The sequence below is a fragment of the Aythya ferina genome (genome assembly GCF_964211825.1).
Source record: "Aythya ferina genome assembly, chromosome: 2".
NCBI lineage: Eukaryota > Metazoa > Chordata > Aves > Anseriformes > Anatidae > Aythya > Aythya ferina.
In genome coordinates this window covers 39,733,365-39,756,419 of record NC_140297.1, presented here as the reverse complement: position 1 = coordinate 39,756,419, position 23,055 = coordinate 39,733,365, and the positions used below count along the sequence as shown (strand labels likewise).

Genomic DNA, 23,055 nt, shown 5'->3' with positions numbered 1-23,055 from the left:
TTTAACAACTTCATGGCATGACCCCTGATTGACAATGAAGTGGTATTTATAGTGTTTAGCCAGTCATCAGAAGTGACTAATTATGCCTCCCTCAGAGTGTACATGCTTTGATGACTCATGTAATATGCTCTCATTATCTCACAATTTGGTATCTCTGATACATTTAAAAATATGTATGTGTAGTTGGGGGTACTTAACGTTAGTTTTTCTCAAAATTCCATAAGTTAAATATTTTGTAATTTTTAAGTAAAGAAATGTTGAACCTCCTGTAGTATCCCCTTTCAAAATAGTAGATGTTCCATGTTCAGTAAGTCTCTTTGTGCTTGCCATTTTAGAAAATCTGCTAGCAGCTTGAATGCATGTAAGCCAAGGAAAAAAATCCAAAGGCTAATCCATTAGTAGCCTCTCAGATCTGACCTTCCCTTAGAAAATATTCTACAGAAAGACTAAAACTGCTCTTTACAAAAGGGCAAAAGACTGCAGCAGAAAAAAATTATGAAATAAGTAACACATGCAATACCAGGACCAAAATGCTGGTTCATCTGCTTCTGAACTGGAAAATCAGATTTAGTAATCACATAATATATAAGTAACAGTGCTTCTTTAAGTTTGCTGTTTGTGTATTGCTAAGATGTATTTATTTATATATATATGTGTGTGTGTGTATATTATATATATAAATTACAAGCTAACTCCAATTAAAAGTTAATAAATACATAAAGTCACATTGTGTTTTGCCTCCCTTCACTGTCCCCAGCTTGGCACCCAAGAATAACACATACATCCCATTTACTTTTTTTTTATTATTATTTTTAAAATGTCTACCAACAGAAACATTCTACCGATTTTATAGTTAAATTTTTCAGTCAGAAATTTTATTTTAACAGTGTGATTGCACTTTCATCCCAGGAAAAAAAAAATGTAGCCTAGTACGTAGGTTATTTTGGGATGTTACCAGGACAGTTTTAATTCCTTGTTTGTCTTGATTCCCATCAAGGCATTTCCCTTCAGTCTTCCTTGTCCCTGATGACCTCTGCCACCAGAGAGCTATCCAGAATTTTGTTATTTTTTCATTTGTCCTAGATAGGTTTATTTGGCCTTATAGATAGACATTCATAACATCAGATAGAGGTTAATAATATCACAAGATTATTAAAGCATTCATCAGTTGTCTAGGAGATGGGAGTCCAAATTCCTGTACTGAAAGGATGAGGACTGATGATGGGAGTTGGAAGATGTACTGTGGACCTGTAGAGTTTAATTGTTATGTAAGGGGGACAAGCCATGGGTAGCCTTCAAGATGGGTGGCTAACCTCCAGCTGGGACTGATCTGCTCACATTTCAGATGACTCTAATGGACTTCTGCCTAGTGATTGCAGTGGAAGACCATCTTCAAGAACCTTGACTGAAACCATTTATTCTTATTCATCACCTCTGCATTGGTTGGGTTATTCAGCAAATACAGAAAATATTTGAAAATAGAGGTTTCTAAATTTGATTAGAATAGTTACAAGACCAAGATGACAGAGATGTAACCAGCCATGACACATTTTTATGTCCAATGGCAATGAGCAGGAACCCAACAGGATGTTACTAAGGACAATTCCAAGCAATAATCATACTGTAACCTGATAAAATTTTGACTGTTATAATTTAACTCCCTCCTCATCCTAATCAATTATCTCTTGTATGCTGAGTAGAAAGTAAAGCATAATAAGCATAAAGCATAAAAAGGAGATTGCAAATTTTGCAATTCCTAGTTGTAAAATTTATGATTTATGATTAACCTCATATCCAATGACCAAAATAATAAGTAAATAAATCAACATTGAGCAGTAGTGAGAAAGAAAGAAGAAGAAATAGAAATCCTAGTGTGGCTATTTATCTGTGCAGCAAGTTGATTATACCTCTGCGAAAGCATCTAGAACGGTCGCGTGGCACTGCATGTGTGTGCATGTGGCTTAATATAGGCATGTGTTTATATGCACATGTGTACATGCTTTAATCGTTTAATTTCTCATGCACAGAGAATATCTTTAGGCATTTCAGGCCATATCAGGCATTTCTCATGCCTGAATATCTTTAAATCTTTGGTTTTAAGGGATGCAAATGAGGATGAAACATAGATCTGAATAAGTACAAGATGTAATGCTCTGGTGGACAGTGATCAAGGAAGGAAGTAGTAGATAAGTAATGAAAAAGTGTTCCAGTACAAAAAGTATCAATAGTTTACAGGCAATGATCAATAATCTTTAGGAAGATAAAACAGGCACTGCAGAATTCTGCATTAAATGCTTTTATTGAGACTTCTATTTCTTACACTATTTCCCATGAAAGCTTTTCTGTCAGTGCTGTGGTTTTCTATTGCACAAAGCTAAGCTGCCAAATCACTGTAAACCCACAGATGAGCTAGAATTCACTTTTACATTGCAGTCAACTTTGTTAGCAGTCAGAATATGTTCAATAAATGCTCATGAAAAGACTTTTATTTATTTATTTACAAAAAGAGAAAGCAGAGGCTCCGCAGATGAAGTGGGTGTAGCAATCCAGCATACCATCATGCTTCTTAGTGAAAAATTCACCTTCTGTTCTGCTATCTGCAGGCTGTTGTTCTTCAATGCCAGACAGAGATACAAACCCCAACAGTTCTACAGCCTTCTCCAACACACACAAGCTAAGGTGGTGTTGGGACAACACTATTCTTTATTCAGGATGAATTCATAGTCAGTATGCTTAGATCTGGTTTTTGTTGTTGTTGTTGTTTTTCATATCTACAAAGTCTAGAAAGATAGGACTGGGGCTTTCAAACCTATGGGAAATTATTTTGGTTGTTAATATATATTCAGTTGTTAATCAGTATAGGAACATGAAGTAAAGCTATAACATACACCTTTATCTGTGGCACACCATTAATCTATATAAAACAGAAGAAAATATTCTGTAAGGACAATCCCGTGATTTCTGTCTCCCCATCCATCTTTGGGCACCTGGAGTAAGTAGGCTTATTTTCAGAGATACTGAATGGCAAAATGACTAAAAATCAAGTTACTGAATTATCTAAAAATAGAAGCAGTACTATAATCGTGTTTCGAAATTATTTACTTCCTAATTATTTTGGCATGAATAAGGTTGAAAAGTATTTGGATTGAAATCTGTGAAAAGTGTGCATTGAAGAGAGAGAGAGAAATTGGCTTTGGTGTACAATCTTTTCATTCAGCTGTGGGAAATGGACAGAATTAGTTATAGGCTTCTATGATAGCAGGATGTTTTCAAACCTGGTAATTAAATTCAGAAGTATAGCAGATCAAAAGGAAACCATACAGGAAAAGATGTAACAAAGTCAAGAACAGATACAGACAGGAGTTTTTTGCTGTAAATGCTGTTCTGAATTAGAATGGCAGGAGTCTCTGTCAATAAGATCAAAAGGTAGGAACAGAGATGAAAACTCTCCTTTTAGTGTTAATTATTATAAACCAGGTAGGAATGTATTTGAACATCATTGGCAGAGTGCTAGAAAGCAGTAACTTTTTTTCTCCTTTCTTTTTTTGGGGGGGAGAATAGTGCTGGACCATTCAAAATTTAAAAGAAATTAATTGTTTCTGTGTGATTTTTAAATCTTTTTTTTTTTTTTTCCTTTTTTTTCTTTCCTTTTTTTTTTATTTTTTTCCCCTCTTCACTGTTAATGCTAAATGGCTATATAATCTAATAGCTATTTTGTGAAATGCTCCCATTCTCTCTACCTTTTTGAAGGTAAGCATGAATGGCATAAATTAATCCACAGGAATTTCAGTGGAACGTACTTATAGGATGTCAGCCAGGTCATTCATTTTTGATCTTTGGTTTTACATTTGGCAAAATATTGAAGTACAGTATAATCATTTGGGAAAAATATTGAGATACAGTATGATCATTTAAGATCCCAGGAAATTTTCTCGGGTGTTGGGGAAACTACTGTTACAGTTAATTCTGAACTGTTACAAGAAAATTCAATTGCTCTTGTATAATTTTCATGCTGGTTTCACTTGCAGGTGTTCTTTATGTTCTGTTCTAAATTGGTGTTTAGTGTTATTGAGCACAGTTAGTAGTTGCTGCAACGATCTCATACAGAGCCAAATTTCAATGGGTGTGAGTGATCTGCAGGGATCCCAGTTCTCTTAAGAGGTTTGGAAGCTTTGCCTAGGTTTCAGCTCGCATATCAGAGCATGTGAAGTTAGGTGATTGTGTATAGGAGTCTAGAAGTGAATTAGGTGTCTAAGCTCCTCTTTTGATCAGTGAAACTCTAGTCAATATAGTTAATGGAGCTTAGATTGATATTTAGCCATCCAAATGTCGGTGTGTACTTCTGAATGAGGTAAATAACTCTTCAGCCTTGGTTTACTACATCAATTTGATCTCCACTGACTGTGGCATCCAGCTCACAGGTGGGCATCAGCATATAGACACAATAACCTTAGTATCAGTCTCTGAGGTAAATGCTACCTATGCAGAGGTCTACTACAGAAAAAAAATAATAAAAAATATCACTGATAATTTTACTGCTTAACAAGTTGTTTCTTACGAGGAGCGGCTGAGGGAGCTGGGATTGTTCAGTCTGTGGAGAAGAGGAGGCTCAGAGGCGACCTTATTGCACTCTATAGATACCTTAAAGGACGTTGTAGCGAGGTGGGGGGTTGGTCTATTTTCCTACGTGCCTGGTGACAGGATGAGGGGGAATGGGCTAAAGTAGCACCAGGGGAGATTTAGGTTGGATATTAGGAAGAACTTCTTTACTGAAGGGGTTGTTAGGCATTGGAATAGGCTGCCCAGGGAAGTGGTTGAGTCACCATCCCTGGAGGTCTTTTAAAGACATTATAGATTTAGAGCTTAGTGATATGGTTTAGTGGAGGACTTGTTAGTGTTAGGTCAGAGGTTGGACTAGGTGATCTTGGAGGTATCTTGCAACCTAGATGATTCTGTGATTTTGTGATTCTTACACTTTAGCATGAAACTTGTGTGCATAGAATAACAAAACGCTTGCACTTGGATATGTGAGTCAAATTGTAGGCTGATGTGAATAAAAACAGTACAAATTTGCCAAACTTATCTCACAAAAAGTTGAACGCTGTATCTCGAGTCGAATACTGTATCTTTCATCTTTTTTCACCCTCAAATTATTGCCTTTTCTGGTGCCAACTTCTCCTCCGTTTTTGCATGTTAATTTCTGATATATTGCAGATTTCTCACCTTTAATTAGCATTTCCTTTGATAACAACATATTGGCCAAAATAATTTTTCCTTGGAAATTAAAGATGAAATTGAAACATGTCATATATGTTTTTCTATGAGTTTAGTGACTATTAGACTATTTAATAGCTACTGAAGATGAAATTTATCTTGCCTAACTGTAGCTTGCTAAAAGTTTTACACTTCTGTCTTCCTCTGACATAACAATTTGCCATGGGATGAGTTGCTCTGTGAGGCACCTGCAGCACTCCACTGCTAAAAGCACTGGCTAGTTTAGGTTAAGATGCTTCCTTTTTTTGGTAGTTAAAGCTGAATTTACCTTAATCTCTTTCCTGTTTCCTGACCTTTCCCTGTGCTGTGCTGTTCCCTGTGGTGGCACCTTGCAGATGCTTCAGGTGCTGGTGCAAAGTGTCTCAGTTCTCCAGTGTAGGACGGAAATTGCCGCATTTTGCAGCTACCTCAGTGTTTGTGTCCCTTCCTCGACATAGGTCTACACCCTTGTTCCTATTACTTGTAAAGAAAGAGCTGCTCCGCTCCCATTCATATTGGGACTTCATTTGCCTTCAGATTTCCTATTGCAACTGTATATGGAAATCACACTACAGTGCCTTCATAATCACCGGCAAACCTAAAATCATATTGCATCATTACTTGCATCATTACTTTTTTTTTTTTTTTTTTTTTTTTCTTTTCCATTTTTGACTCGCTCTATACAGCATCGAGAAATGAAGAAGTATTGTTTTGAAGTGTTTTCCATCTCAGGACTTCAGGCTGTGGAAATTGATGATTATATTTTATAGGAGCAAACAAAATACAGATTAGAAATTTACAGCTTTCTTAAAGGAAAACTAGGAGCAGGACTATTTGGAAAGAAATTAATAGACAGTGGCTTGGGAGGAAAAGTGATACTTCTTTAAATTAATAAAGGCTATTAGATGACTTAAAAAAAAATAAATCATTTCATGTTCAGAAAATTGAAAACTTTGGCTAAAACCCTGTTCTGGTTCATCTACAAAATAAGGGCAGCAGCTTTCTAGCTAAAAAACAACTTGTATCCATTTTCTCTTTTATCATTTTGTTCCTAATCGATATAAATTAGAAGTAAGAAAAGTACAGAAAATTTATAGGGGAAGCCAAAAACAGGAAAAAAAAAAAAAAAAAAAATCTGTGGTTGGCAAGGCTAATGAAGTTTTCGGTGTTTTAAGAACAAAAATCCTAATAGTATAAGCCACTAGATGGAGATAGTAAGATTGTTAAGAGTGATTTGAAAGAATCATAAAAGTTAAATAAATATTTTTATTCTGTATTTTGAAAAATGCTTGATACTGTCCACATGTTATGAGTATGCTGAGGTACTTTCCAAAATGCCTGGAAAAAAGAAGTATGTCAAGCAGCAGCTCAGCAGCTGCTTGGACTAAAGACTATTTAAAATCAATAGGTCTGGGTAACTTTTGTATAGGAGTCCTAAACTATTTGGCTAAGGAGATCCCAGTTTCACTTATAAGTGAAACTTATATTAAACTTATGCCTTTTTATAAGGCATATGCCTTATAAAAAAAAAAAAAAAAAAAAGAAAAAAAAAGAAACACAACATAAATAAAAATAATAATAAAATAAAATGAGACACATGAAAGCACAGGGGACTAGAGAAGTGATAATGATGTGCTGGTATTCAGAAACGTAGCTGATATCTATACAATACTCAGATTGCCATGGTTTTTGAGCAAAGGAAATAAACTGTAAATAAATGCAATAAATGTTAGTTTTTTTTTAATTTAACTGAATATGAACAAACAAAACATGCAGTTTAAACAGACTATTTAATACGTAATGTCTGGTTTTGTTACATGAAATTTGTCATTTGATTGATAAAGATAATTTTAGAAGCAATAGACATGCATATTTTTGGCCACTGTTTTCTTTTAAACAAATGCACTATACAGCATAAAATATGTACACATCTGACAAAGAAGTGGTTAATTGATTAATCAGCTACATACCAAATTTAACTAATTCAAGATGGCACCAGCTGGAATGCAAAGTGTAGGTCAGAGCTTTTGAAAGCATTGTGTCCTGTAAATCAGGGGCCTAAAAAGAATCAAGAGTAATATAAAAAATAAAGAGTGCAAAAGCTGTATATAATTTCTCAGCGCAACATCTGGATTTATAAATTTAAATTTATGTATTATAAATGTGTAAGTGGTGACAATAGAATGCCTAGTTCTAGTGATGAATCTTAAAAAGTATGTAGCAAAACAGTGGAGAGTGTTGGAAACAGACAAAAAGTGACAGAACTAGGCAGACAGACAATTAGACAGAATTAGGCAGAATTGCACACCTGACCAAGGGTAGTGGTGGATTGTTTTTGATATATTCAAAAACACATTAGACAAACTTTACTGAATGCAGTACAGAAGAAAAAAAAAAAAAAAAAAAAAAAAAGGAAAGAATTGAAATTAAATGAATGAGAAAAGAGAGACAATACATTTTGGAGCTTATATTGTTACCAGTTCAGTTTTTCAAAGACAGAAATAAATGTAGGTGGTTGGTTTGGAGTTGTTTGTGTCTTTGTTAGTTTATTTTTGTTATTGAAAAAACATCTTCAGGCAGGCTTCTTGGACTTGTTTGCTTTTAAGAAAAGCTTTTTCTTTAAAATTATTATCAGTATACTAATCAAAGAAGCTTTTGTATCAATTGTATATTTATTCGCATTCATCATCTTAAATCTTGTCATGCTTAGGAGCAAAAGATGACAGGAATGGACATTTAATAAAACAACAAGCAGAGATAGCATCTAGAATATGCATTTGTTTTTATATTGGTAGTTTTTTGCTTGTTTATTACATATATATATATATGTATAAATGTTATTACTATTAGTAATTACTATTACTATAGTGGAGAGGAAATTCAGAAAAATATGACCTTTCATTTGACACATCATCTGTGTTTGAACTACAACATGCTATAAGTAGTAGCTTTAAGCTTACAAAAATACCTATTTACATTTTCTTAGCTTTGTATGTAAAAAATCCCTGTTGCTTAAAAAGAACAGTGCTGAAAGTATCAGCTATTGAACTGAAAAGTCTGCATGACAAAAATTTTTAAAGGCTTTCAGGCTCTCAGAATCAAAAGTGAATCTTTGTTTACCTCTTGAAAATGCTTTTGTAAGAGGTTCTGGTTAGCCATTTCCAATAGAGAATGGAGCAGTTGATCAGATAGCAGCTAAACTAATGAAAAGCATCATGGAAGTGACAGGAAGATTAATTAAGTTCCTTCAGTTGTATTCACGTGTGGCGGTACAGAGTTCCTTTGGGTACTGCTGCAGTTAAATGGTATTCATGGTGACAAATATTGCAGATTTCCAGAAGTGACACTTTTGAGTCAAGGGTAAAAAACACATTTGGTAGTTTTATCCTCTAGAGAAACAGCAAAACTAGTGATGAGCCTCTATGGCTAGTTTAAAATATATAACTTGCTTCTTCCTTTCTTATCCTTTAGTGAAACCTCAAGAGATTAGTAATGAATCACAAAATCTTTGTTATTGTGTAGGATGTCTTAAACTACTCCAGATGGCTTCAAAATAAAAACAAACCAAATTTCTAGTGGAGGTACTTAGTATATTTGACTTCAGGCACAAAAATATGCACACTTGGAAATACTTCCAATTACTTTTGGAGCCTTACAAAACTAGCTTGTTTGCTGCTTTTTATTTCTGAACTGTGGTCACTGTAGCACTAATAGCAATGAAATATCTGCCATAGATAAATTTCTACATTGTTCAAAAGTTGCTGCCCTACTTATCCCCACAAATCCTTTACATATGGTGTGCTTTTGGTAAATGAGTGGGTCACGTGTGATTTGGATTGCTTCTTCCACTTTATTTTCTAAGCAAATATTTGCACAAAACATTTTTTATTTTAACAGCAGTCTATGTACAGTCGATAAAACTTATTTCGGGAAAATCTGGGAAGATTTTCCAGTGTATGGGATCTTTTAACCTACTGTAGAAGATGCATAAACTTAAAATGTTGTGTCAGTAGTGTATTTCATTGCCTACTATTACATTTTTGCAAGCAAAGAGTCCCTGGATATGCTTCTGCATTTGCAAGAAAAGGTTTGTGGTCAGCATTGCTAATTCAAATTCATCAAAGCCAACTGGGTAAGAATCTGGGTATAAATCTAATATTAGTTGCCCCCTGGGATAGTTCGAGACAGGAAGAGAGTTTTCCAGGAATCCTAGGGAATTAACTGGATGCATTAATATTAAATATTAATTGGTCTCTGCGAGTGGTTTTAGTACTTGCTATGGAGGATTGTGTAAATCAGTAGATAGATAAAAATCAGTAGAAAGCATAGATAGTGTAGAGAGTTCTCAAAGAGTGGCATTTTGACTCTAAACCAAGTCATGTGTGGTGGTAACCTGCAGGTTTACCATCTTTGAAGAAATGCAGGATGCACACTGCACTTGTGTGTACAATGGCATGTGCTCTCCACTTGCTTTTTGTTTATTCGGAGGTAGTGTCTTGTGGGGTACTATGAATTGCTGAAAATTTGCCCTCTTGTGGCAAACTTTTTACTAAAGTGGGGTTGCCAAGGTTTTTTTTTTTTTTTTTAATAAAAAAAAAAAGGCAGCAGGTTGCTAGGATTTCAGGGAGTAGAAGCAGCCTATTAGAAATAAGGGTACGAAGTAGCTGTTTTAGCAGAAGGTACTTTTTTTTTTTTTTTTTTTTTTTTTTTTTCATGTTAGGTCTATTTTATTTCTGAATCACAGGCTTTTGGGGGGTTTGTTTTTGGAAGTGAATCATGCATGAAAATATGGTAACTTTACGCTTGACCTGTGCCTGTAGCAAAGCTAAATGCTGGTTAGCCTGTGCTGACTTGTTGGCGATTGAGAGTTTACACCATGTGCTGACATCATGAGCTGATTTGCTCATTCATTCTGTATGATGCTGCCTGCCCAGACTGTGTGTATTTGTATCTCCAGACTCACACAAGTGTTTGTTGTTCCTCACTGTGTAGCAGGGTCCTCAGTGCTTGAGTTAAAACACCAGCCATTGTGGATTGTAATTTCTGAATTCATACTTGCTTTTGCTGACAATGACAATATCCCACTCTGGGAATAAAATTTGTTTATTTGTCCCATGCTTGGAGCTCTACTTCTTTTTGCAATCTATTAGTGTTGTATGTATGTAAATGAAAGCAGAATTGGTGTAGAGTACGTGAACTGGGCAGTTAAGGCTTTCTAAGAGAGACCACCAGTGACTTTTCTTGCTCCACTGCATTTGTTCCATAGCTGAAATGCAAATAAATTAAACTTTTTTTAGTTTTTATTTGACTACTTAGGTTATATGCTTATTGTAGTAACATGCAATAAGGGAAAGTGGGAGATGGTCCTTTTTCTGGTTTAAAATGACAAAAAAAAAAGAAGTGTAGGTAATATTCAGAACCAAGTACTGAAGAACATGTTGGTCTATGTGGTTCTCTGCTGTATACACTGAGGAGCTGGCCTACTATCAGGCTTCACTGAATTGGCATAGATATTGTAACAGAACAGCCAGCTCATGAAGGGGCTTTTAAAGGCAGTATAGTTGCTGCCTAGGTAATAACGGTATGTCTACACAGCCATGAGTTGTCTGCACCCAGCCTTTCAGCTGGCAGCACAAACCAGCAACATGTACCAGCTTGAAGGAACACCTGCATCTCAGTGTGTCTGTCTCCTGACCAAATGAGCCTGAGCCTTTCTGCAACACAGCAAACAGTCTGGTGGGCAAACACTATGCCTGCTTGCCAGGGTGCAGAATGTCCTGAAGGATATTGTAAGATGCTCTGCAAAAGCACTTCAGAACTAGCAGAAGAATTGAAGGATTTGCGATCAGTGAATAGATTCTCTGAGCTTTTATACTCCAGAGAGAGAGTAGAGGAATGCTTGTACTGCAGAATGCTCCTAATCATAGTTTATACCCATAGCCTAGAAGAGTGTCGCAGCTGAGGTATTTTAAACTGGACCTGGAGGGTGGTATTTTCTCCCATACTGATGTGTCCTTCCTTGTATGGTAGAAGTGGATGAGCATTATAATGATGAAATGGCAGAAAGGAAGGTACCCTGAATACCCTCTGTTACCCACTGCTCCAACTGCTCAAGTTAAAATAGAGGCCATGGTTTCTAGATAGTATTTCTTCACTGTGATTAAGGATTTAGTCAATTTATGTTGCCACTGGTCAGTCTAAACCATGCAAAAAATCTTGGTCTTTCTGCCGCGTGTACTGCAACTTCAAAGTACACTCCTGCACTGTGTGCTTTTTAGTTGTGAAGCAAAATTGATTTTGAGTTTATTTGTGAAATGTAGTGCTCTCATTTCAAGCATGCCTCTTCTTATGGGCAGTTGGAATAAGAAAGAGCTCCACGAGAGGCTGGATATCAGAAATGGAGATCTGTAAGTACCAGTGAGGGATGTGACTTAAATTCATGCCCCAGTTCACCTCATTGTTGCTTAATCTTGGTGACTTTTGAACAGGTAGCATGAAACCTAGTGAGGGCAATGATGTGGAGGCCTCTTGCTGAGAGTAGCGTAGCGGCGATGTACACCAGGGCTCTTGACTCTTCTGCTGTAATTGGAGCATTCCTTGGCTGCTGTGCTCTTGGGATAATTTTGCCCTAAGTGATTGGACCTCATGAAATTGTAGTTACTGTGTGGAGCTTTTACAAATAAGAAGTGGAGCTTTAAATGAATTATACCTGTCATCCTCTTTCCTGTAGAATGAAAACATTCATCCCATTAGATCCTATTATAATGAAATAAACACTTCAGCACACTGTCCATTATTTTTTACCTTTATTTAGTTTAAGTGTATTATCAGTGATACATGACAGACTGTCAGCAGGAAACCAATGTCCTTTATCGATTTGCAGAAGATATATAATACGTGCATAAACACAGAACACATAGGCTTTGCCATGCTGCCACACCACCGAACATCAGATCCATCCCAAGGTACTATGTGTAAATGCTGGAGAGCATTTCAGTACCCAGGTCTGGTCTTTCTTTCTCTGGAGCTGCTGGCAAATATATTAGTTTTTAAAGCAGCAGGGACTGTGTGGGGACCTATTTACAATGAACTTAGGACCACTCTGTCACAGAACAATAAAATAGCTACCAGCTGCTAATGACTTACCAACCTGGGCTGGAGAGGAACCGGAGACCCAGAGGGTGAAAGGTTGTAAACTCCATTACAAATCTTTGCTGTCATATATCTCCAGTCCTCCCACTTTGTTATTTATGGGAAGAAATCATAGTTTTAAAAATCAGTTCAGCTCCATTGAAATCAAACAATGTATTTATGAGTTGCTTTTAAAAATAGAAACAGCCTGGGTTTCGTCCAGCACTTGGGTTAAAATCATTTATAGAAATGGAACTATTGATTTAAAAAAAAAATAAAATAAAATAAAATAAGCAGTCTTAGGGGACATGATCTTGCTAAGTGCCAAGCACCTTTATCTTGCACTGAAGTTGGAAAATCAGGGCACTCGGGGCTTCTCCTGGAGCCTGCCCTTCAGAGAAAAATAAGTTGACAATATACACTTTGTCTTTTCCATCTCTTATGTAATTGAGCACGTTATGTCACTGAACGCAATTGCTGCCAAAAAAAAAAAAAAAAAAAAAAGCAGCGTATACAATTTTAGAATGGATTTTTTTTTTTTTCCCTTTCAAGCCAGGGTTAGGTTAAGCAGGATATTAGAACACTTCATTGCGAGCCTGCTAAAGAAAAGATCTGTTTGTAGTACTCCTAGTCCTGATGTCACAGGCACAGCAAGGACATCAGAAGGAGGAGTCAGATTACAGTAAGAATGGGCAGTGCAGCATGCAGCCAGAGTAAATGCTAAATCAGACAGGGATTGTATCAGGGGTAAGACTGCCTGCAAAGCGCTCATCCTGAGGAGGCACACTGCTCGCTCACGCTTCTTATGCTGGGAAATTTCCACATAATGTAGAATGAAAGAGCTCTGTTTTACATGTCAGCCCTGTGCGGGAGCTAATGCTGAATACACAGCGGTGGGATCCTGACTGCGTGATTAATGAGAAACATAATGTATTTTGGTAAGTGTTAACTGTGATGTAATTCTGCTTCTGCTCACATTATCAATAGGAGTGATTATTATAAATTTCAGATTCAAGAACATTTCGTGCTGGCACGCACCTAAAACTGACAACTAGAAAATCATATCGGCTGTGCAGTTTGAAAGGATTCCATTGTCTGGGAAATTTTCTGTTTGAATGGGTTACTGCTTAGTCTTAGCAGCTTGAAAAATAAGCTAAATAGGATGAACTCATCCTCAGTTTGTTTTAAATGAACTTGTGTTTCATTTACTGAGAGGGAATGAGAAATCATTGGGAGGCATGGGAAGTTTTAGACAAACTTAATGAAATGGGTGAGCTACTACCGCACTGTTTATGATTTGGAGGCACAGTAAGTGTTAGGATCTCATTCAGTTTTTAGTTTGAAGAATTGAAAGATACAAAGGAGAAACAATGCTTTATTTGCAGTGGTGTGTTTGCCGAGTACTCTGCATTATGCAGATCACTGGTGTGGGGTTGGCTCCTAGCACACCACAAAATGCATATTATTTTAAGCTTTTAGAGGTCTCAGAGCTGTTAAATATTTGTGCAGAGTTTAGTTTTGTAGCATGATGGAAATCTTCCTTAGCCTTACAGCTGGGCTGGCTGCATACCCTAAAAACATGCTGGAGCGTATAGCTATGCCTAAGCAATGTAGTGCTGCAGCACTGGGCTGGGATGTACAATTGCAATATAGTGCTGCAAGTTCGTGCTGCTCAAAAGCAGAAAATTGATTTTTTTTTTTAATTGCATTCTGGAAAAAAAAAAATATTGTTGGTTATATGACATGGTATCTAGCCTCTGTTAATTTATCACTGCATAATATTTAGAATGAATGTACAGCAGAGAGTTAGAGAATTTCTGGGACGTTCAGCAGCTTTCTCAGTTTCATTAAATATTGACTCAGGAGTTCATTTCAAGCTACAAGAGAAGTATTTTTGTTATATTCAGAGCCCTATCATATGAATGCTCTGCTCTATAAAATGCTAAGCATTATTTTCTTATTTTTATAAAACTAAAATACTAGGGGTGAGGGGTGGGGAGGTCTTCAACAGCAAAATCCATCAATTATGAAAGCAGATTGATTTATTTATTTTTAATATAAACCACCGTAACAGAAAACATAGAAATTGGATGAGTTCTCAGAACTGCTCAGAGTTCCTTCTGAAGATGAATTTGCAATGCTTTAGCTTTACTACATTTTCCAAAGATTGAGGAAGAATAGCTGAGCATTATAGTTTTAGGCTTGAGTAATTTGGGTTAAGTCTCTTCAGCATTAAAACCAAGTGATATTAGATTAATTTTTTGGTTATTTCTGTTTGTTTGTTTGTTTGTTTGCTGCCTTTTAATATGATTGCAAGTGCTAAATGGGATATATATATATATATATATTTTTTTTTTTCAGTCAGTTTCACAATTACCTGTATGACTAGGATTAGAAGTTACAATTTCCTAAAGTTATACGCGTTAGAATGTACTGGGTAGTATTCAATTAATTTATTTTTTTCTGTTTATCTATAATTTTCAGAAACACATAATATCGATCAAACTTATTTCGCTGTTATTTCTTTGGAAAAATACAAACTCCTGTTTCACATGCTCATTTGTTTTCTGGTGCAACACAAGTTTTTAATTGGAACAAACTGGGTTGTGCTTTCTCCCTGCTTTTAGGAAATCTCACTTTTGAGAGAGTTAAAAGTTTCAGTTAGGCAGGTTTTCAGTATGCGGTGTTCATACTGAAACTTCCTTTAATATTAAGTTTTAAATGGATGTTCTCCTTTCTGTCTTTTGCACAACAAAGAATGATCTAATGTTTACCTGTGGCTGTTCTTGGTGTTTTCCTGGTCTGTCTGTGAGAAGCCAGAATGTCTGTAATCTCACCTGTCTCTGTTGTAACAGTGACTGCATAAAGCAGTATTGCACAAATCCAAATGAAAGCTAGACCGCGTGTACATCATGCACCCACTTTGACTTGAAATTACTATAATCATCATGTATGCAATGTTAGAATTGTATATTTGCTGAAAAAAAAAATAATCTTTTCATTATTAGTAAAGAATTCTAGGATATTTCTTTCCTTATGCATTGGTGTTATGGGACCACCTAAAGAATAGGGAGGGAAGAAAAAGAAAACATTCATGTATGTTTGTATACATCTTATTTGTTTTTCTGGGTCTTCTTGACTAATTGGTGCTGATGTAAGATAGCGTTGTGACTTAACACACATACAGCTTTAAGGCTGAAATAAATACTGAAATGGAAAGTAAGACCTAGTCCTCTGAAAATGTTTTTCTTATGTAGCAAGTAATAGTGGGTGAAATGAGTTTCTTAAGCATCAAAGAGAAAAGTTACTAAATTCCAAAATCAGTCATAGGGTTTCTTGTTTTCTTTAAACTTGTAGCCTGCAAGATTTTGGGCTAAAATAACGTATATTGTACTGTTAGAGTCGAGCCTTCAAATAATTAAACTAATGGTGATGGTTCTAATTACATATGCTTTTCTTTTACGTTGCACCAGAATTTTGATGGTGTGGTTTCAATAATTGCTAATTTTCACTCCCTATGCTGTGCTTCGGAGCCTGTTGTTTGGTCACCGTGGATACATTTGTTACTTATTCTACTGGTTTTGCGTTTGTCATTTTGAGTTGAACAGAAATGTGGGATTGTAATAATAGTAAAAAAAAAAAAAAAAAAAAAAAAAACAAACAAAAAAAAAAAAAAACAACAAAACAAACAAACAAAAACACCACAAAATGATGTAACATGTTTATAGGGTAAGCCAAAAGCCAATGAAAATAATAAATATGTGTTAAGTGCTTTAATAGGTATATGCTTTACACTCTAAAACATACACACAACCCCCGGGGCAACTTTTGCTTTCATTTATCCTTGAGGTAATAATTTAGCATAAGGTAAAAGTCACTTGCAACTGTTCTCTGCCGACAGGAGAGGAGAAGTGGTGGGTGGCTGTCAGTGCAAAGCGGTAATCAAGGACGTCCTCCGGTTCTGCTCCATGCAAAGGCTCTGCTGTGGCCACCGGGTGTACATAGCTGGTCGCTGCCATCTCTACCGAAAAAGGTCCCGCCGGCCGCTGCTGAATTGGCTTGGCCACCTCACCGGCACAGCGTGTTGCTCCAGCATCTGGATGGAGCTGACTTGCCCATGAGTATTGTGGTGGCCCATACGGCAGCCCCTCTGCTGGGGCAAGGCCATGCAGACTGGGTGGAAAGTGTCCCCGCTCTTCACAATTCAAATGGTGAAGGGGGAGGGAGAGCTTTTGGAGCGTGTCGTGCACCACCGCGGTACGTGAGGGTTGCCCGCTGGAGGAGATACTGCAGTGATATTGTAGTTATGGGACAGTGAGCACTGCTCTTGAGAGCTCTAATGGAACTGGGAGGAAAGCCAATCCTCCACCCCACAGCCCCCTCCCCAATACCTTGTCCTTACTGAAGAAGCACAAACGAAAAAGGAACTGAAATTAAAATTTACCAACAAAAAAAAAAAAAAAAAGAGAGGAGAAAATTGAACCTTGTACAGTGACAGTGAGCTCCACAAACCTGTTTTTTCTGTGTATTCCCCCTTACCCCCCCAACTCCCCTTCCCTCTGTGGACCAATTACTGATTTAAGTAATGTCTGTGTTCAGTGTTTCCATTCACGTTATGCAGGAAATATAATATTGGGGTCGAAATGAATATCCTATGGGATATTTATATTCAAAATAATAGAGCTCATAATGGGGAAAAAGACAAATAAATATTGCCTGAAAATGCCATCACATTTCTGTTTGCATGTTGGCTGTTTTTATTTTCAGTGTTTTTTTCTCTAGCCAATGTTGTAGAGTGTAGTAATTCATCTGCATACATGCTACTATTCTGAGTATCACTTTTTATTTCTGGAACACTTTCTTGTAGAAGAGATTCATGCTGGATGAGTCATGGAAGAAAAAATACCCCCTACACCCCAAATCTCACCACCTCCTTAAAGCAAACACATTGTACAAACCAAACAACCAAAAAAAAAAAAAAAACACCCCACGTGTTTCTGCAGTTTCAGTGAAAATATTTAGTTGTCACCGGTTTGTTTTTTAGAGGTTATATTTCCTTCTAGGTTAGACACTGCAGAGGCCTTTCATTGCATTTCTGTTTGTCTTCATTTAAGGCAGGATGAATCAGTGATGATAAGACTATGCTTTTAAAATGTTTTGAGAAATGCAGATACTGGATTATGAAGTGTACTCTACTTTATCACCAGCCATCTGCAATAAGAAAGTGTAGCTAATATATAATGGATGCTGAAAGTGACAGAAGAATTCAGCTGAGCAAGCCAATGTATAGGAGCTAGAGATCTGCAGGAACCTTATGTTTATACTTGGATCTTTACAGCCTCCCGGGCAGTGAAGTTCATATCTTGAAGCACTGAATAATGATTAATGCATGTATAATAATAACAAAAAAAAAAAAAAAAAAAAAAAAAAAAACCACTACTGAAAATTACAGGAACTGCTCTGTGTTAGATTATACCATTTTAGATTCTGTTGCAGAAACTGTTCATTTAATATATCTCTAAGCATATCCAGTATGTTACCATAAATACGGGGGTGATTTCACCATTTCAACCCATTTCAGAAAAAAAAAAAAAAAAAAAAAGGAGTCCCAGTGTTACCCTTTTTGTGGTTGTCATAACTGCTCCAAAATCAAAATTGGAATTAGTGGTTTCTGTCTTCATTAGTGAAGAAGAGATCACAGTTGCTTCAGTTGAAGGTCTTTAACAAAAAAGTGTATGCGCGTGCATGAATGTGAACATGTGTCTGTCCATATGTGTTTTAAGTGGAGTGGCAATGGAATCTCATATACCACCCTCTCTTAACTAATGTCTTATTTCTGTAAAGAAATGAAATATAAAGTCAAAACTGTCAAAACTATATTTTTAAAATTTTCATTGTGGTGTCATGCTTCCATCCTTTTTCAACTTTTTTTCCTGAATGACAGACAGTTCATATACTTATTTTTATAAAATATTTTAAACTAATGAGATTGAGTGCAGAATTATCTCTGAGTCCAGTGGTTTCTACCTCTTGGTGCCTGTATGCAAATACCCTTCCATATTATTTGGATTCTCTTTTATGGCTTGATGGTAGTTTTAGAAATGCTTGCAATTACAAAAATGCTAATCATGTTACAGGAATAGTTTTTAAGCTTTTGGCCCTTGTTACACTAAAGAAAATGATGATTCTTAAAAAAAAAAAAAATAATAAAAAAAATAGATATGTACTTGATAAAGGAAACATTGCAATTTAGTATTAGATCATGAAAAGTTCTTGAAATTCAGTAAACGTCATAAGAGTTTCAGTTTTAAAAAGGAGTCGTTACATGTAATATATGGCAAAGATTACTTTTGCAGCTGAAATTGCATAGATGATTAGTAACATTCAGAGAACATAAATCAAAAGATTTTGGCCAGAAATACAGTCTGAAGTGTGTGAGATTGTAGTTGAATCAAATTGCTGGGGTTGAAAGTGGGAAGAAGCTTTGCTCTGTCCTAGTGTTAAGTCATTACATTGCCCGGCCACAGTCTGTAGGGTAGCATATTTTCTCACTGCTTTATCAGTATGTTTCTGCAAAGTCCACTAAGGGGTGAAAAATCTGTTCTGTAAAGCTGCATTATTGGCATGTTCCTATATATGTAGACCCTCTTGCACATTTTATTAACCACTTCTTTCAGTTCATTTGTCCAGTGCTCATAAACATGTTCCCCTCAAACAACTTATTTTTTTTTTTTGGCTTTGCACATGTGCACAGTGATCACTGATCATACATGTTGTATGACAACTTAAAGAAGTTGGCAAGGGCCTAGATCAAACATGAAACAAGAAAATGCAATTTGATTCAAATGTAACTTGAAATTGGAATTGCAGGAGAGGCTTTTATGAATGTTTAATTGTTATACATTCTTGCCTCATGTTAACATCTCTGACAATACAACCCTGTCTCTTCTAATGCTTTGAAATTATGTCCATTTAATACTTCTTTGGCCTGAAAAAAAAAAAAAAAAAAAAAAGGTAAGACATTTTGAGCCCTTATCTAGAGCATTTAAACAAATGTGCTAGTTCTCTCTCTCTCTTTCCCTCCCTCTGCCCTATGTCTGCTTTGGCAACAGCCACAACTATTTTAAAAAGTTGGGGTGAGATAGCTTTTTATTATTATCGTTATTATTTTTAATAACACAACTAGCTGGCTGAACCAGTTGTTTGGAAATCATGAAAAAATCTTTCATCACTATGGGATCAGGTCCTGTCTCTGTTACCCAGCCAACTAATTTACTCTGTTTTATAGTCACTGTTGATGTCAGAATTTAAAACCATAATGTACCACTTGCTTTTCAAGTAAAGCTTGAAACACTCCTGAGATTTGGTAACATACAGTATCTTCATCTCTGAAGCAATTACAGGAGATACAAAAATGAGATTAACTTGGCATGTCTACAAACTTTGAGTACAGCCATTTGAAATTTTAGCATATGCTTAGGATTTCAAAGGGCTTTGGCTCATATTAGTAATTTTTATGCTGTGTATTGTTAATGTGTTCTGTTTATTATGATGAAAACTGGCAGTTTCTTCCCCAGGCCTCCCCATCAGAAAACAAGTTAGAGTCTAAAAAATGGTTTTATGTTAGAAACTGCTTTCTGAAGAACAAAGGAAGAAAGCTAGGCTTCATTTCCTCTTTGATTATTACTTCACATAGGTTCTTATGTTTATCTACCTTAGTACTGTAATTGAGAAAAGTAGGTGGACAGTCCACTTCATTCAGAACAAAAGCCATGAAAATTTTTTCAGCTTCTTTTGTTCTTGTTGACCTTGTTTACTCAGTTTGTTTACTATAGAGTGTAGTAAGTTATGAAGATGGAGGGAGATAATGGCTATGTTTTCCAATACTGTTACCCATCACTGGGTTAGGGATCAATATTGAATGGGGGGGGGGCGGGGAGGGAGGCAAAAACATGCAGAACCTTGGCAAGGTCTGCAATTGTAAATGCACAAGGAAGCAGGAGGTGGGGAGGAAGCCAGTCTTGGCACTGCAAGCAATATCAATGCTCTTCTTGCAGTGCCAAGTCATTTTTCAGTAGTGACCTGGGGCTCCACTGTCTCTATAGTGCAATGTTTAGCAAATTAGTTTTTGTTTGCTGGTATTTACCTGTGAAAACCAATCCACTCACCTCCTGTCAAAACCAGCCATATATCATGGCCATTTAGTTTGCCAGATATGTGACTATTGCATAACAAGCACACTGCTCTTTTTTTTTTTTTTTTTTTTTTTTTTTTTTTTTTTTTGTTATTACTGGTAAGCGATGATGGTGTAAGCAGCAATTTTTTCAACAGTGGAACTTACATGAGCTTGTCTGCTTCTAGGTAGCATGGAAAAAAAAAGATAGCTTTGCTTCAACCCTTCAAGTAGCATCTGTTATTTTTGGTAGCCATTTTTATTTCTTTAAGAAGAAAAAACAAACAGGCGAACCTGAAGGCTTACCTAACTTATTTAACTTTGCTGTGTTTATAAATGATAAATTCTAAGAAGTCAAACAGGCTATAAAATGGTGTGTGCATGCATGAAGGTATATTTAAATCCTCTCCCTTTTTGTCTCTCCCTCTGTCTGAAGTCATGGTAGCCAAAATGATATTAGTGCTGTAAAGCATTGTAGTGTTTTATTTCTTGTATTCTTACATGCTTTTAGCACTCAAGACATGATGTAGTCATTTACAAACATTTGACTCACCAATCCTGACCACAGTCTGTCTACCTCATAAAACCAGTTTAGTCCTCTACTCCACATGCAGTGCAGGGACACATACGCTAACTTCCTAATAGCACATTTAATTTCTGTTGGCTGAATTCTTAGTAGCACTGAGTACTTGGAAATTGCATTGGTCCACGCAGTATGATTGTTCCCTTTCTTCCTTTACGAAGAAATATTCTGAATTAATTTTTTTTTCTTTTCAGTTGAATTGAAGTAACAATTTTCAATACATTTATAGATGGTTGGTGTTTTTCTTTTCTTTTTCTTTTTTTTTTTCTTCTTTCTTATTTATACTTTGCAATATTTTTATAGAACATCAAAGATTCACTCTTGCATAGGTACAGCTGATAAACCTACTCAATGGTAATTAGCAGCCCACCATTTGGGTTCCCAGAGTTCAGTAGCAGCTGGATATCTGCATCTCTTTGGATATGATGTATAGAAAGAACGCTGCTGTGCAGAAATGTCTGCCTATATTCAAGTCAATGTATATGAGGCAAGTACCCTTCATATTAGCATTTTTACATTTAGCTCTACGCTCTCTAAGAGTGCATGCAACAGACTGCCTTCACAATGTAAGCAGGTATTTCAAGGTAAAAAGAATCAGTGGCGTCAAAGAAGGACACTACTCCTCAAGAAATAACCCCTGCAGATATGTAGATTCACATAAATGCGTTGAATGTGGTAAAGCAATAAAAGACTAAAACCAAAACAAAATCAAAGCAACATTTGAAATCTCTTTAACAATATATAGATACAACTGAAAGGTGATTGCTGAAAGCCTTAAAGATTGTGAAACATATATAAACTCTGCTGCCAGAGGAAGGCAGACAGGCAGCTGGTAAAACCCCTGTGGTGTGCTGGTGCTGCAGCAGCATGGCATTGGCAGCACTGCTCTGCTTGAGCACCCTGAGATGACTGAGCAAAACTGCTCCATTTTGACCTTAATAACTAACTTAAAGGAAAGTTGTCATCACGTGGCAATATCAGTATATAGACAAGAAAAATTATGTAAACAGTCTGAAATTAACCTTGTGAAGGCAATGAACGATGACACTAGATATTGCTGTGGACACTCAAACACTATAGAATTTAGAAACATAATAGAGGTGTAGAGCATAATTTTTATTGCTTATTGCCCTATGTCCTAATTTTAGTTATTCTAAGTCAAATATATCAAAACCAGTCCACCTAGTGACAAAAGCAGCACAGAATCATCTCAGGTAGGCAGGTAATATTTAGCATTGAAAGAACAATAACAATTAATGCTCCTAAAATATTCCTCAGTTTGTTCTATGTTCATGTGATTTGTGTAAGCTTTTTGTGCTCTTCCAGTGGGAAGATTTCTTCATGGGAATAATCACAAAAGAAGAACAATTACATGATGCTGTACTTTAATTTATTAAAGGAGTATTTATGTTAAAAGCTATGCCAGCATATTTTCAGCAATACAAAGCTCAATTTAGATTCCTCCAGCCTGGAAACAGAAATAGTGCCATCTGACCTCACAATACAGTCAAACAAATTATGAATATTTTATATCAAATATCTGTTTGAGAGACCCCAGCTGAGCTAATACCTGCAAAATCACAAAGATAAAAAGAAATAATGTTCATCCTAAATTATTAGCCCCTTTTAGGAAGCTCTCAGTAATAAATTACTAATGTTGTTAGAGAATATTTACAATAGTAGATAAGTTAATCTTTCAAGAAATCTTTCCAAGTTGCCTCTGACAGGCAGAGCTCCAGTTTTGCAGGTTCTTCCATCTGTGTAGCCAACTTCTGTTCTAGTAAATAACGTATGGAGCTTGAGGTAATATTTCTGGTTTGTCTGAAAAAATATTGGGCAGTTTTTGAAATTTGTTGATATGTATATATCAAGAATCTTTCAGCAATAATTGAGCTTTCCTCACTGATATTTTTAC

At 36.1% G+C, this 23,055-nt stretch overlaps 1 protein-coding gene across 5 annotated transcripts in view; it reads left to right on the top strand.

Moving 5' to 3' along the window:
- ZNF385D (zinc finger protein 385D) overlaps window positions 1–23,055 on the top strand; it is a 431,386-nt gene that overhangs the window by 248,680 nt on the left and 159,651 nt on the right. The window contains exon 1 of one of the 5 annotated variants that reach the window (XM_084509532.1): window positions 12,999–13,322. The exons of the other annotated variants lie outside the window; for them this stretch is intronic. Coding sequence (XP_084365658.1) covers window positions 13,301–13,322 — 22 coding nt within the window. The 5' untranslated portion in view covers window positions 12,999–13,300. Of the gene's footprint in view, window positions 1–12,998; window positions 13,323–23,055 lie in introns of those variants that run through there. 5 annotated transcript variants of the gene reach the window in all.